General features: G+C 37.5%; 1 protein-coding gene across 1 annotated transcript; it reads right to left on the bottom strand.

Moving 5' to 3' along the window:
* Window positions 1-10,087: 10,087 nt before the first annotated feature.
* LOC144852104 (uncharacterized) lies at window positions 10,088-14,045 on the bottom strand. Its single transcript, XM_078709811.1, has 8 exons — window positions 13,967-14,045; window positions 13,372-13,435; window positions 12,737-12,826; window positions 12,052-12,237; window positions 11,832-11,888; window positions 11,329-11,349; window positions 11,124-11,156; window positions 10,088-10,520 (listed from the first exon to the last, which is right to left on the bottom strand). The coding sequence occupies exons 1-8, from the start codon at window positions 14,026-14,028 to the stop codon at window positions 10,419-10,421; spliced, it is 615 nt and encodes a 204-aa protein (XP_078565937.1). The 5' UTR covers window positions 14,029-14,045; the 3' UTR covers window positions 10,088-10,418.
* Window positions 14,046-14,063: the final 18 nt, after the last annotated feature.

Raw genomic sequence — 14,063 nt, forward strand, 5'->3', positions numbered from 1 at the left:
TTAGTGACTCAGTTGTTGTTAGACATAAACATGTTGTTGTTGTTGTTACTTCCGTTGTCAGCTTATCGTCTGTAGTTGAGGGTTCAGAAGTTGATAATGGCTCACTAGTCGATGGCTCACTAGTCGACGGCTCGGTAGTCGATGGTTTGGTAGTCAATGGATCTGTAGTCGACGGCTCTGTAGTCGACGGCTCGATTGTCGATTGTTCTGTAGTCGATTGTTCTGTAGTCGATAGTTCTGTAGTCGACGGCTCTGTAGTCGACGGCTCGGTTGTCGATTGTTCTGTAGTCGATGGCTCTGTAGTCGACGGCTCGGTAGTCGACGGCTCTGTAGTCGACGGCTCAATTGTCGATTGTTCTGTAGTCAATGGCTCGACTGTAGTCAATGGTTTGGTAGTCGATTGTTCTGTAGTCGACGGCTCGGTAGTCGACGGCTCGGTAGTCGACGGTTCTGTAGTCGACGGCTCTGTAGTCGACGGCTCTGTAGTCGACGGCTCTGTAGTCGACGGCTCTGTAGTCGACGGCTCTGTAGTCGACGGCTCTGTAGTCGACGGCTCTGTAGTCGACGGCTCTGTAGTCGACGGTTCGGTAGTCGACGGTTCGGTAGTCGACGGCTCTGTAGTCGACGGCTCGGTAGTCGACGGCTCGGTAGTCGACGGCTCTGTAGTCGACGGCTCTGTAGTCGACGGTTCGGTAGTCGACGGCTCGGTAGTCGACGGCTCGGTAGTCGACGGTTCAGTAGTCGACGGCTCTGTAGTCGACGGCTCTGTAGTCGACGGCTCGGTAGTCGATGGTTCGGTAGTCGATGGTTCGGTAGTCGATGGCTCGGTAGTCGATGGCTCGGTAGTCGATGGCTCGGTAGTTGAAGGCTCGGTAGTCGACGGCTCGGTAGTCGAGGGCTCGGTAGTCGATGGTTCGGTAGTCGACGGCTTGGTAGTCGATGGATCTGTAGTCGATGGCTCGGTAGTCGATGGCTCGGTTGTCGACGGCTCGGTAGTCGGCGGCTCTGTAGTCGGCGGCTCTGTAGTCGACGGCTCGGTAGTCGATGGCTCGGTAGTCGGCGGTTCTGTAGTCGATGGCTCAGTAGTCGATGGCTCGGTAGTCGACGGCTCGGTAGTCGACGGCTCTGTAGTCGATGGTTCGGTAGTCGATGGTTCGGTAGTCGACGGCTCGGTAGTCGACGGTTCGGTAGTCGACGGCTCGGTAGTCGACGGCTCTGTAGTCGACGGCTCTGTAGTCGACGGTTCTGTAGTCGATGGTTCGGTAGTCGATGTTTCTGTAGTCGATGTTTCTGTAGTCGACGGCTCGGTAGACGTTGGCTCGGTAGTCGACGGCTCGGTAGTCGATGGCTCGGTAGTCGATGGCTCGGTTGTCGACGGCTCGGTAGTCGGCGGCTCGGTTGTCGACGGCTCGGTAGTCGACGGCTCGGTAGTCGACGGCTCGGTAGTCGATGGCTCTGTAGTCGACGGCTCGGTTGTCGATTGTTCTGTAGTCGACGGCTCGGTAGTCGACGGCTCGGTAGTCGACGGCTCGGTAGTCGACGGCTCGGTAGTCGACGGCTCGGTAGTCGACGGCTCGGTAGTCGACGGCTCGGTAGTCGACGGCTCGGTAGTCGACGGCTCTGTAGTCGACGGCTCGGTAGTCGATGGCTCGGTAGTCGGCGGCTCTGTAGTGGATGGCTCGGTAGTCGATGGCTCGGTAGTCGATGGCTCGGTAGTCGACGGCTCTGTAGTCGACGGCTCGGTTGTCGATTGTTCTGTAGTCGATTGTTCTGTAGTCGATGGCTCGGTAGTCGATGGCTCGGTAGTCGACGGCTCGGTTGTCGATTGTTCTGTAGTCGACGGCTCTGTGGTCGATGGCTCGGTAGTCGATGGCTCGGTAGTCAATGGTTTGGTAGTCAATGGATCTGTAGTCGACGGCTCTGTAGTCAATGGAAATGTAGTCGACGACTCGGTAGTCGACGGTTCTTTAGTCGACGGCTCGGTAGTCGACGGCTCAATAGTCGACGGCTCGGTAGTCGACGGCTCGGTAGTCGACGGCTCGGTAGTCGACGGCTCGGTAGTCGACTGCTCGGTAGTCGACGGCTCGGCAGTCCACGTCTCTGTCCACGTCTCTGTAATCCACGGCTCTGTAGTCCACGGATCTGTAGTCCACGGATCTCCATCTCTCTTAATTCTCGATTTTCTTACTGTTAATTAGAATAATAAATTACAGTATATACTAAGAAATAAAAAAAAGTCTGCACACATTTATTATTTGAACCGCGTCCATATGAAGATTATTTCTATCTATTATAACGGTATTTATTATTATTTTTTAAATAGATGGAACCACCTGATGCAGTATGTAGTAATTGAAGATAAAACACGACAAAACATTAGGAAATAAGTTCCCTTGAAATAATGTGTCTAGTAGATTTATTGATGGTGATCAGAAGGCGAGCTGTTACAGTACGTTCCAATAATATTGTATATGATTGGCAATCTATTGAATTAAAGAATTAATGATTTCTCCCACCCCCTGCCCAGACATGCCCATCAATCACGATACACCAAAGACACGGAAGCAGTTAATTCTAGAAAGTTTTAGGATATTTGTAGCGGACTCTGAACAGAAATGCGGAAGCCTTTTCAACACTATCTCCCTAAATTTAGTATTTTCGCTTAACAATACATTAATTGAACAATAAAAAGGGACCTCTACGATGTATGAACTAATGAACAATCATGGCTGTATTATATTAGATTCTTTCTATTATCTTTCCGATTTTTATTTCAATATAAAATGTATTTTTACATGTAGAAAGTTTCCTTGTATTCTGAAACGAAAACGGAAGTATATTTGAGAGGTATAACCCGACGTTATATATGGTTCATCAAATAAACGAATGCCTACCTGGACATGCTAATTTTGTGCATTCCCATCTATGATCGATGCAAGTACTGTAAAAAAAGAACAGGATCGATTAGTTTAGTCAAGATAATGGTTCCCACTAGCGACGCAACGTAACGGCCTTACAATCATTGCGTTTGCCCCCGCCTACGTGAAATCAAACCTACGATGTTTGCAGCACTATTGCGTCGTCGGTTCCCACTTGTGATTACGCAATACAGCACTTTGCGTCGATACGTCGCTGCGTTGCGTTCTAGTGGGAACCACGTTTAAGATAAGATCATTTAGAAAACGTTAAAATATTCTCCATAATAATCAAAATACCAAATATTGCCTAGAATAATTATGTAACAAAAGACCCCCAAGATCACCTCTAAATCCATAATATTACTATATTACCATCTTGATTGAAATATTGCGCAAAAAAAGGCTTGAAATTGTATTACCGGGAAAACTAGACATTTTGGCCAAGGTGTCCATATTTGGGAGACATGCAAAGTGACTAACGACAATAGGTAGTATTGTGTTGGCGGACGAACAGAGAGCAGACGAACACAGAGCAGACGAACACAGGACAGAAAACAATCTGGTCTTACCATGATATGCTGTCGCAGCCCATCTTTCTTACTTGCTCTTCATATGATATTCCATTTTCATAACAAATGCCTTCATGTATCACCCTGGCTTCGACTCTGTTCCAATCTGATTAAGATTTATTAGACAGCATTATTATATATTAATTACTTTCAACCTAAACATGGTCACCAGAGACCAGTAGAAAATAACACTTAGATGTGCAGGTGATAGGTGGTTGGAATTATGGCGCCTTTATGTGAGCGATTTGACCAATCACAAGCAAGATAGAATATTCGAACTGTCTACACGGCCTTGTCTTGTTTTAGTTTGGCAAAAGTTGGCCGTATAAACTTCTCAGTAAAATAATTGTATTATTGCCCATAAAATGGATAGGTTCAATGTAAGAACAAAGATAAATATTTTCAAATCAACACTACGAAACAGAAAAATATTTCCAATGTTTTCCTTGAAAATATGTAGTAATTATAGCGTATAGCGTATATCGATTATATATTCAAATTGTATGCAAATAATTATTTTATTCATGCGGTTGCAGCAGGAATATAGTTATAGGGTCCAGTATGTGAATGTTTAAGCTTGATTCCCACTAGGACGAAACGCAACGAAAGCAATATATGACAAATCGCGACGCGATTATGTATGATCAGTCGAATCGACATGATTGGTCACATTGCGTTGCCCGTAACGTTCCTGCGTTGCGCGCCCTATGAGTGTGGGGGACCAACGAAACCTCTGATGTAGATTGCCTAAACTCTCCAGACTCTAACTAAAAACCTTCTTAGACTCTGTATTCTAATTGAACAAAGAAACAACATATCTGATTCAGAATCTTCCTTCAATTTATTCCAATTAGTGACCGAACACTAATAGACTATCCATCTGTTGTGCCAACAGTGGTCTTTAATTGGAGGGTATACCCTATAAATAACATTAAACTTACGTATCAGCAGTTCAAATAATGTAAGCAGCATAAATGGTAACATTATTGAGTCTCACACAAAAAACGACGAAGTTAAAATGCAACGAATGATCTGTTACGAAGTTAAATGTTAAGTAGACCTATAATTGATGTTACAGAGAGGTCTGATCCCAGCAGCTATGTCACGCAGTAAACGTACAATGTGAGCTTTAAGTAAGTTACGAATTGATGATAGCTATATCAGTATATGTTGGTCCAAATGTTAGAAAGGTGAAATCGTGGTATTCATACAATAACTGATAACAAAGTATGGCATGAGGAAATATAAGCATTCATTATATTATATACTGTCTGGTTCAATAGTTTGATTTGTATCGATATCATCGAAGAGCTTGCAATTGTGAAAAATGAAAATTCCAAAATTTGATAGCATCATTTGGGTGAATTTTCAGGAAACAGAAACTTCATACAGTAGATCGTTATCTTAAGTCAAAGGGAACATATTCAATCATTCCCTCTTTCAATCAATAATAGATAACAATTGTATAAACTAAAAGCCTTGTCAATTTTTATTATACGGTTATTATTCACTAAGCTGAAGATTGGTTGGTAGGTGTGGGGGAATTTCCGCCAGTGTTATTGTAAATGATACCGTTATTCTTTCAGTGTTGGTTCAGGATATTTTTTGAATTAAAAATGGCATAACATTGTGAAATGCTGATTTTAGACGCAACGACGTAAGCGCAACGCAAGTTCTTACAGTTCGTATTTTCCACTAGGACGTAACGCAAGGACGTAAACGCAACGCAAGCTTGTTGACCAATGACAAGCGACTGTTCGAATAATCCATCGCTTGTAATTGGTCAAATCACTTACGTTGCGTTACATCCTTACGTTGCGTCGCTAGTGAGAACCAAGTTTTATTGCATCTTTTATTTCTTGAACTGTTTCTAAATAAATGTTGAATGAAGAATTACTAAAAAGTATTTATTTTGACCTATCGCGATGCGATGGATCATCCTACAATCGCCTGTGACTTTTAAATCGTTAACAGCAATGTATTTTGACAGTATTGGTATTTTTATACATAATTTATCATTGATTAAAAAGAAGTGACAAGAAAAAAAACATTTTATCATAACATAATTACTTTCAAACTTTACTTGGTAAATTTCAAATCGATAAAAAATATTTTATTTACAATAAAAATAAATTTACAGACCATTTTCGCACGATTTCAAACGAATCTATCGAGAATAAAAATTAGAGCTTCAGAATTATATCCAATTTATTAAAAAAAAATTTCTGTTCAATTTCAAGCAAATAAGGCACTTCTGATGAAGGTAAACACGTGAAAATTTGATAATCACAAAAATAGTCTGAAATTTTCTAAAATATACCATACATTCTTATACATATATCGTATATAAGGTCAGTAGTTCAAATATCAAAATAGTATGTTCTTCATATATACTGGCTGTCACGAAACCTTGCCAATTTAATCGTACAGAAAAATAATTACAAATTACTTCAAGAGCTTCTATCGTTATTTTAATTTTTTTTCCCTTTTCTTTTAAACATTTATACCTCAGGCTCAAACGAGCATTCATATGAAGTTTCACATTAAACCATTCAATAATATCTAATAAATAAATACCCGTTAACAATAACCAAATAAATAAATATCTTACAAGTTCCCTTTACTACCCCAATTATCTCTAGAGATGGCCTTTAACCCTTTCCCAATACTCAAAACCCAGTTAAATACAATAAACTAATAAATGAATACAACAATAAATAAATATTTACTTCTATCCAAAAAACCCTCTACCCTAAGTCCCCTATACGTATACTTGCATCATCGTTACACTTTACAATATTATTCAATTAATTTCATCATATAAATCTCGAATTACCCTCTTAAATTACTATCCCCATTCCCTACAGTATGATCTAATTAATACAACACTTTCTCTATCTCGTCTTATATACTTCGATTATAAATCATTCATCGCCTAATATCTTTCAGTCACTAATTTTATTAATTTCTCTTATTTATTTTCGTTTCTTTTTCACATAATTATATAATACTCGTTAATTAATTTCACAAATCAGTATCCATTAATATTTATACTAACAATACTTGATAACGTTGATCAGAATGCCATGTAAGTTCAAATCAGGTGACTATTTCACACACAAGCGTTGTACATAATAGAGTTCAACATATTATTTCTGCAACCGTCCTTCTTTTCTATAACAGTCTCCAATTTACTGATACTAGTAGGTAACAAGCGTTGTACATAATAGAATTCAACATATTATTACTGCAACCGTCCTTCTTTTCTATAACAGTCTCCAATTTACTGATACTAGTAGGTATTTTGTGCGTTCCTTAAATTCTCAACGGTAATGACTTGATCGACTGCTTCTAGAGTTTTGAGTGATTTAAATGGTTTTGATTGTGTTATAGCTTGTGCCCGAGTAGTGACTGCACATGCTGGGACGTTTCGTCCTGTCCATGTTTTGTCGGGATCATCCGGAGACCGAACACCTTCAATATTCCCTAATATAAGATCAAAAATTGGATTATCCATACATAACGCCTGAGTCATACCTGTAAAATAAGGAGTATTTACTTGTATTGTAGCGAGCGGCAGCCTTCTCACAGTACCGTCAAGTAACACACATGTTTTCACGTTACCAGTAAACTGATCTGGGGATACATAACACTGTTTTACGACAACGCCACTGCAACCACTATCCCGTAAGACTGTTACCTTGTGTTGCCCAACCAATCCAGGAGAAACAGGCATACTTCCTGGACCAGATCCCTTCCACGCTGCACTCATGATAGGAAGAAGATTACCACATTTTAAAGTTACATAACTAGATTTGTTATCCATACAACAACTATTTAATTTATGAGGGTTTGAACTAACTATCATACCTCCACAATTTTCCGGGGTTTGGAAAGGATTAAGGTTAACTGTACCATTGGATTGTTCCTGCTGTGAAATTAAAGACTTAGGTTCCTCCTGAGGAAGACCAGTATATGGGTTACGTAAGCCAGCACACTTATCTACATCTTGTCTACAATGTTTTGCCAAGTGACCCTTTCCATGACATCTGTAACATGTAAGGCCGGTATTTGGTTTAAAAGCAGTTGTAGCCCGACAATTTCTTGCTAAATGTCCTACCCGATGACAGAGAAAACACGTAACAGGATTTGACCTAAATGGGGGAGTATTAATGGTGGGTACAGGTTCTTGGGTTACCTGTCTATGAGTGGTGGTAGGCACTCTTTTTGCTGCTATTATATTTCCGAACATACCTCCTCGTGCTTCTAGGTACTGCTCAGCAATATCAGCCATTTCACCGATAGTTTTTGGTTGACGTTCTCGAAGAAATAACGCTAACTCTCGACCACATCCATCAGTAAACTGCTCTCTTAGTAGAAGGTCTTTAAGCCCATCATAAGTTTGTGTTGCTTCTGCCAATTCAATCCACCTGGTCAGATAATTTTCTATCCTTGCTGCGAATTGATGACCACTTTCTCCTGTCTCTGGTTTCGCCAATCGAAGTTTATTTCGGAACCCATCTGCCGTTAACTGAAATCTTTTCAGGAGAGCTGTTTTCAATGTCCGGTAACTATCTGCATCCTCTGTGGAAAGTCTAGAATACACTTCGAGAGATTTACCAGTTAATAAAGCACTTAAATTTATAGCCCAGTATTCAATACTCCATCCCTGACTAACTGCATATCTTTCATATCTTTTCAAATAGGAATCTAGGTCATCCTTTCCTTCATTGAAAGCGGGCAACTTGGGAGTTCGAGCATTTACCTTATTGGTGTTTGGGTCAGTTTTAACTTGAGGAGTGTCCCCTCCCTCTAATTTTACCTTTTCTAACATTAACTGCATTTCTAATATCTGTTGGTCATTTCTGCGCAATTCTAATTGATGTGCCCTCGCCTCTCGTTCCTCCTTCTGCTTTTCTTTCTTTTCAAATTCCTCACTTTTCTCTCCCTCACTTACAAACTCTCGCAACTCCATGCCACTATAACCCAACGCCTTACCAGCCTCGACGAGTCTTTCAAGATCCATGATGCACACTGCAGCCTTATCGTTTTCAATATCTGTAATAAGAACACTAAAATAATGTTACGATTTTTTTTTTCTGTATTTTTTTTTTTTAATATTGGCACACTCCCGGACGAGCCCCCATAAATGTCACGAAACCTTGCCAATTTAATCGTACAGAAAAATAATTACAAATTACTTCAAGAGCTTCTATCGTTATTTTAATTTTTTTTCCCTTTTCTTTTAAACATTTATACCTCAGGCTCAAACGAGCATTCATATGAAGTTTCACATTAAACCATTCAATAATATCTAATAAATAAATACCCGTTAACAATAACCAAATAAATAAATATCTTACAAGTTCCCTTTACTACCCCAATTATCTCTAGAGATGGCCTTTAACCCTTTCCCAATACTCAAAACCCAGTTAAATACAATAAACTAATAAATGAATACAACAATAAATAAATATTTACTTCTATCCAAAAAACCCTCTACCCTAAGTCCCCTATACGTATACTTGCATCATCGTTACACTTTACAATATTATTCAATTAATTTCATCATATAAATCTCGAATTACCCTCTTAAATTACTATCCCCATTCCCTACAGTATGATCTAATTAATACAACACTTTCTCTATCTCGTCTTATATACTTCGATTATAAATCATTCATCGCCTAATATCTTTCAGTCACTAATTTTATTAATTTCTCTTATTTATTTTCGTTTCTTTTTCACATAATTATATAATACTCGTTAATTAATTTCACAAATCAGTATCCATTAATATTTATACTAACAATACTTGATAACGTTGATCAGAATGCCATGTAAGTTCAAATCAGGTGACTATTTCACACACAAGCGTTGTACATAATAGAGTTCAACATATTATTTCTGCAACCGTCCTTCTTTTCTATAACAGTCTCCAATTTACTGATACTAGTAGGTAACAAGCGTTGTACATAATAGAATTCAACATATTATTACTGCAACCGTCCTTCTTTTCTATAACAGTCTCCAATTTACTGATACTAGTAGGTAGGTGTTTCCTCTCCGTCTTCATTCAATTCCAATATCGTTACTGTTCTGTATTTACAAGTGTTCTGGTTTCCCGAGTCTTTTGGTTATGCATTCAGTTAGTCAATCCGTTCTTCAATCCTATAGGCTACCACTCAATTGTCAGACGTAAAAGAAACGTTAGTCAAGTTAAGGAGTTATTAATTACAGGACTACAATATCGCTGAAGTGTGCATCAAATATCTCTTACTTTTGGTTTTCTTAATTTTCTCCGCTTAGCTTCTTATCCCTACAACACTAGTAGTTTGCCACACCCAATCAAGAAATGCAACACTCAGCTTACTCCCAACTCCTTGTTTCAACCTCGCGCCGTTCCCGCACACACTTTATATACCAACCCATCATCCAATAAGAGGCCGCTACGCATGAATGACCCCCCTCATACGGTACAATGGAACAAAAATTAAATCACTTGTGACACTGGCAAACAGTCTTTGAATTATATATACTGTATAACCACAAATCAAAGTAAATTATATATACTGTATAACCACAAATCAAAGTAAATTATATATACTGTATAACCACAAATCAAAGTAATCCACGATATTTAAAACCTCTAATGTGTACATGTGTTACAAATACTTTTAGAAATAGAAACGAAACTTATTAAAAAGAAATGTACACAAATACATGGTTTATAATAACACATGCATTGATTAAAACATACCTCTATTTAAGAATGACCTTATTTCTACAGGTACTGACCTTTGTATATATAAAGTAAACAGGTATAAAAATATAACAATTTCATTGTATATGATATCTTAAGCTACACATAATTCAAAATATAAAATCTGGGCTGCAATTGTATTACAGTATAACGTTTTTTTGTTTGCTTTTAAGCCTTTTTAATATCTTCAAAGCCGGTGTAGGTTGGGTTATCAGAGCCCTGAATTGACGCCCCTCCTCCTAGGTTGTCATACACAACAGTGCCAGACAGCTGAAAAGGAATCATTTATTATTCATTAGTAATTCAATTCTTTATTAATCAGCAAAACAAATTTGATAAAGGAGGTAAGCAACAAAACAAACAAATAAGCAACAAAACAAACAAATAAACAACAACACAACTTGAAAAAACAATTATGTCTCCTAAAAAATGCTGATTTTACAAAATTGATAACAGGCAAAACATTAGCATGTCTATTTCTGAAGTTAAGCTCTGTCTACACTATCAAACTGTATGTGTTTATGTGCCCATATTATGTCACTACCATATTTGGGCACATCACACCATTTTTTTTGTCAAACTAGTTTGATAGTGTAGACAGAGCTTAACAGAGACTAATGGTGAATTTTGCATCCGATGCAGGATTTTGAAATAAGATGGGGGTGGGGGTAGTAAAAAAATCATGGATGGTAAAATGAAGACCTGAACTGAACACAATATTTTTTGCATTTTAAATTACAAATGTAGAATTTTAGGGTAAATTTGGATCTGCCTATCAGTGGGACAAGATAGACCAATTATGTTTTTTCACAGATGGATGATTATGGAAAGAGTCCTCTAAATCCCATATTAGCATTTACACTTTAAACTAACCTGACTTTTATCCAAATTTGCATAATGGTTACTCTGCAAAAAAAGAACAAAAATATGCATTAATATACCTGTACCAAAAATGTTGTGATTGTGTTGTGTGATACAGAACACCACATAATAGCTGTAGCCAAATAAGGGCAACTTCTTAAAACCACCCATCAAATATAATAAATTTATTATAAAATGTAAAGTTTGAAATACTCACCGCCGCCACTGTGTTAACCGTCTGATAAAATAAAAACAAATACAATTTAGCAAATACAAAAGACCATAACCTTAGTGCTCTTATATCAGTATGACTCCATCATCAATATTATCATCATTATTACTACATGCAAAACCACAGTTATCAACATTTTATAAAATCCATATAAAAATTTACATCATAAATCATATCATTCATGATAACGGCCTGCAGGCGTCGTGTCGGTCATAGCCTCATTCATCGTATTGTCTACCAACTTCAACAGAAGTGTAGTCATCAACTCAATCAATTAAGAAACAACATATTATCTTACATACATAGTTTATACATAGTTATTTCATCGTGTTTGTAGTATAAAAACTTATGATGGTTATCTATAGGCTATTAACTTATAACTGAAATAATAGACCAAACATCAATCGATCAATCAATCAATATAATAAGGTTGGTTTAGGAAACTGATTCATGAAACCTAAAAGCTACCAAACCAGAACAAAACTTACAGGCAGGTTAGGCATAACTTGACCATTTGTTTTGGGCACTTTTCTTTTATTAACCACCTGATAATAAAAAAATAGGAAAACAAATTGAAATTAACAAAAACTAAACAAAATTTTTTTTATTTGAAGATGAAATAATTCAAAATTATATAATTAATTTATTGTAATTCAAGAACAAAGTAGTAAATTTCGATCTAAAAGCTAAATAAATTGGATTTCTTACAAAAAGTGCAACAATTATGGAGACGACGACAGCCAACACAACAATGGTGACAACGACAGCAATGATAATTGTTTTGTTATCATCATCTTCTTCTTCACTGACCACCACTTGCGGTTCTTTCACAGTGCCTGGAATCACAGCAATCGTCTGCTCATCGTATTCAAATTCAACATTTCCAGATTTTAACTGAAAGAAAATGTATCTTTTATTCATTCTTTATTTCTTTCTATTATTTACCCATAAATATAAAGTATAAACATAAATAAAACATAATATATCAAGGGAAGGGCTAAAAAATAGTTAAAACTAATCAAGTTCAGCTCCTAAACATTCAATCATTTATTCATACACATTTATTCAGTTATAACAATAATAACTGTGTCCCGCACTAGAAGCAAAAGCTTGTCTCTTAAAGGTCCCTACAATACATATATGTATAGTACATCAAAAGACAACAAACAAGTAAAGAAGAAAGAGATAAAATATTGAGATTCACTTACCTTTATTTCATATTTTTTTGCATATTTTGTTGCATACTCACTTTGAATGTTATGCAGTTTAATGATCAGATTTTACAGGTTTTCAATCAATTTTGTTTTATATTTTTGAATCAATTATTTGGAAGAGTATAATTTATTTATAAATAGACCTACAAAAGGCTTACACAGACCTACTAACCACTTACCTCGTCCGCCATTGACGATGCCACTTCCTCAGCATCTATCTCTTCTTCGTTGACCAGTTTGAACTCAACAATAATACTACCTTCATATACCTTGAACAAACAATACAAATTTAATTGCCAAGTAGATACAGTAGATTGCTAAGAGCATACAGTAGTTTGATTTATGTTAAATCTTTAATAATTAATTCACATTTTTACTCGGGGGACCCGAGTCTAGGACTCACTCATCTTCTCCATCTGGACACTATTGAGAAAAAAGTGCGATTTATAAAGTACTACTCCTCCCTTATTCGTTGTAGTATTGAGCTGGGATTTGGCATGAATATACTACAGGGACATGTCCTCAAAGCTATAGAGCCGGAATTTTTAATTTCAAACCGGATGCAGCCATATCACGTCTCGAAGATGGTACCGTATAGCCGTATTTGGTAGCGAGGTTATTGATGTGTATCTGACGTTATCTGATGTTAATGTAAAGCTCTGTATACACTATCTAACTTCATATATGGACATGATGATGACAATAACTACCATATTTGTAAATATTACTACCATATTTGGCCACAACACACTTTTTGTGTCAAAATAGTTTGATAGTGTAGACAGAGCTTAAGAAATATTAACTTATAGGCTACCTGCACATCTTTGAAATTATCTTCTGAAATTCCAAACTGGCTTGCTAACTGACTAATGATGTCACTGAAAGTAAATAAATTGAAATAAAAAAATATGAACTACTGTATAAATTTTGTAAATAAGATGATTGAAATCAAGCAACGTCTGAACACAATGCTATAAAATGCTAAGGGTAACTAATACCTTTTCACATCTGCAAAATGTAACAACTTGTAACCAGGTTTGCATAGTGTGAAGACAATTTTGTGGAAAATCTCCCGAGATTTCACAGGGGTCCCTTGTGAAATCTCGGAAGAAAAACACACCAACAACAGGCCTGTGTTTTTGTTCCGAGATCTTACTGCGCGTGCATGTATTGCCCTGGTATAAACTGACCAATCATAGTAATCAAATAGCACACAACTATTCTTTCCTCCCGATATTTCACAAGGTTTGCATTGCGCGTGTGAAAACGTGTTTAAGTCGGGAGATCAAACCTGGTTACAAGTTGCCAAATTTATGCAGATGTGAAAAGGGTATTAGACCCTATTTACACTTACGATTAGGTCCAGATCGTAGGTGTAAGAAGAAGAAGCATTACAATGACACACTTACTTAATGAACACTTCAATTTCATTTTCAATCTCTTCGTACTTCCAATCCAAGCTGAATTGCATCTGCACCACAACCCTGTTTATAAAAAAAAAAAAGG

Source organism: Antedon bifida, chromosome 9 (assembly GCF_963402885.1).
Source record: "Antedon bifida chromosome 9, ecAntBifi1.1, whole genome shotgun sequence".
NCBI classification, from domain to species: Eukaryota; Metazoa; Echinodermata; class Crinoidea; order Comatulida; family Antedonidae; genus Antedon; species Antedon bifida.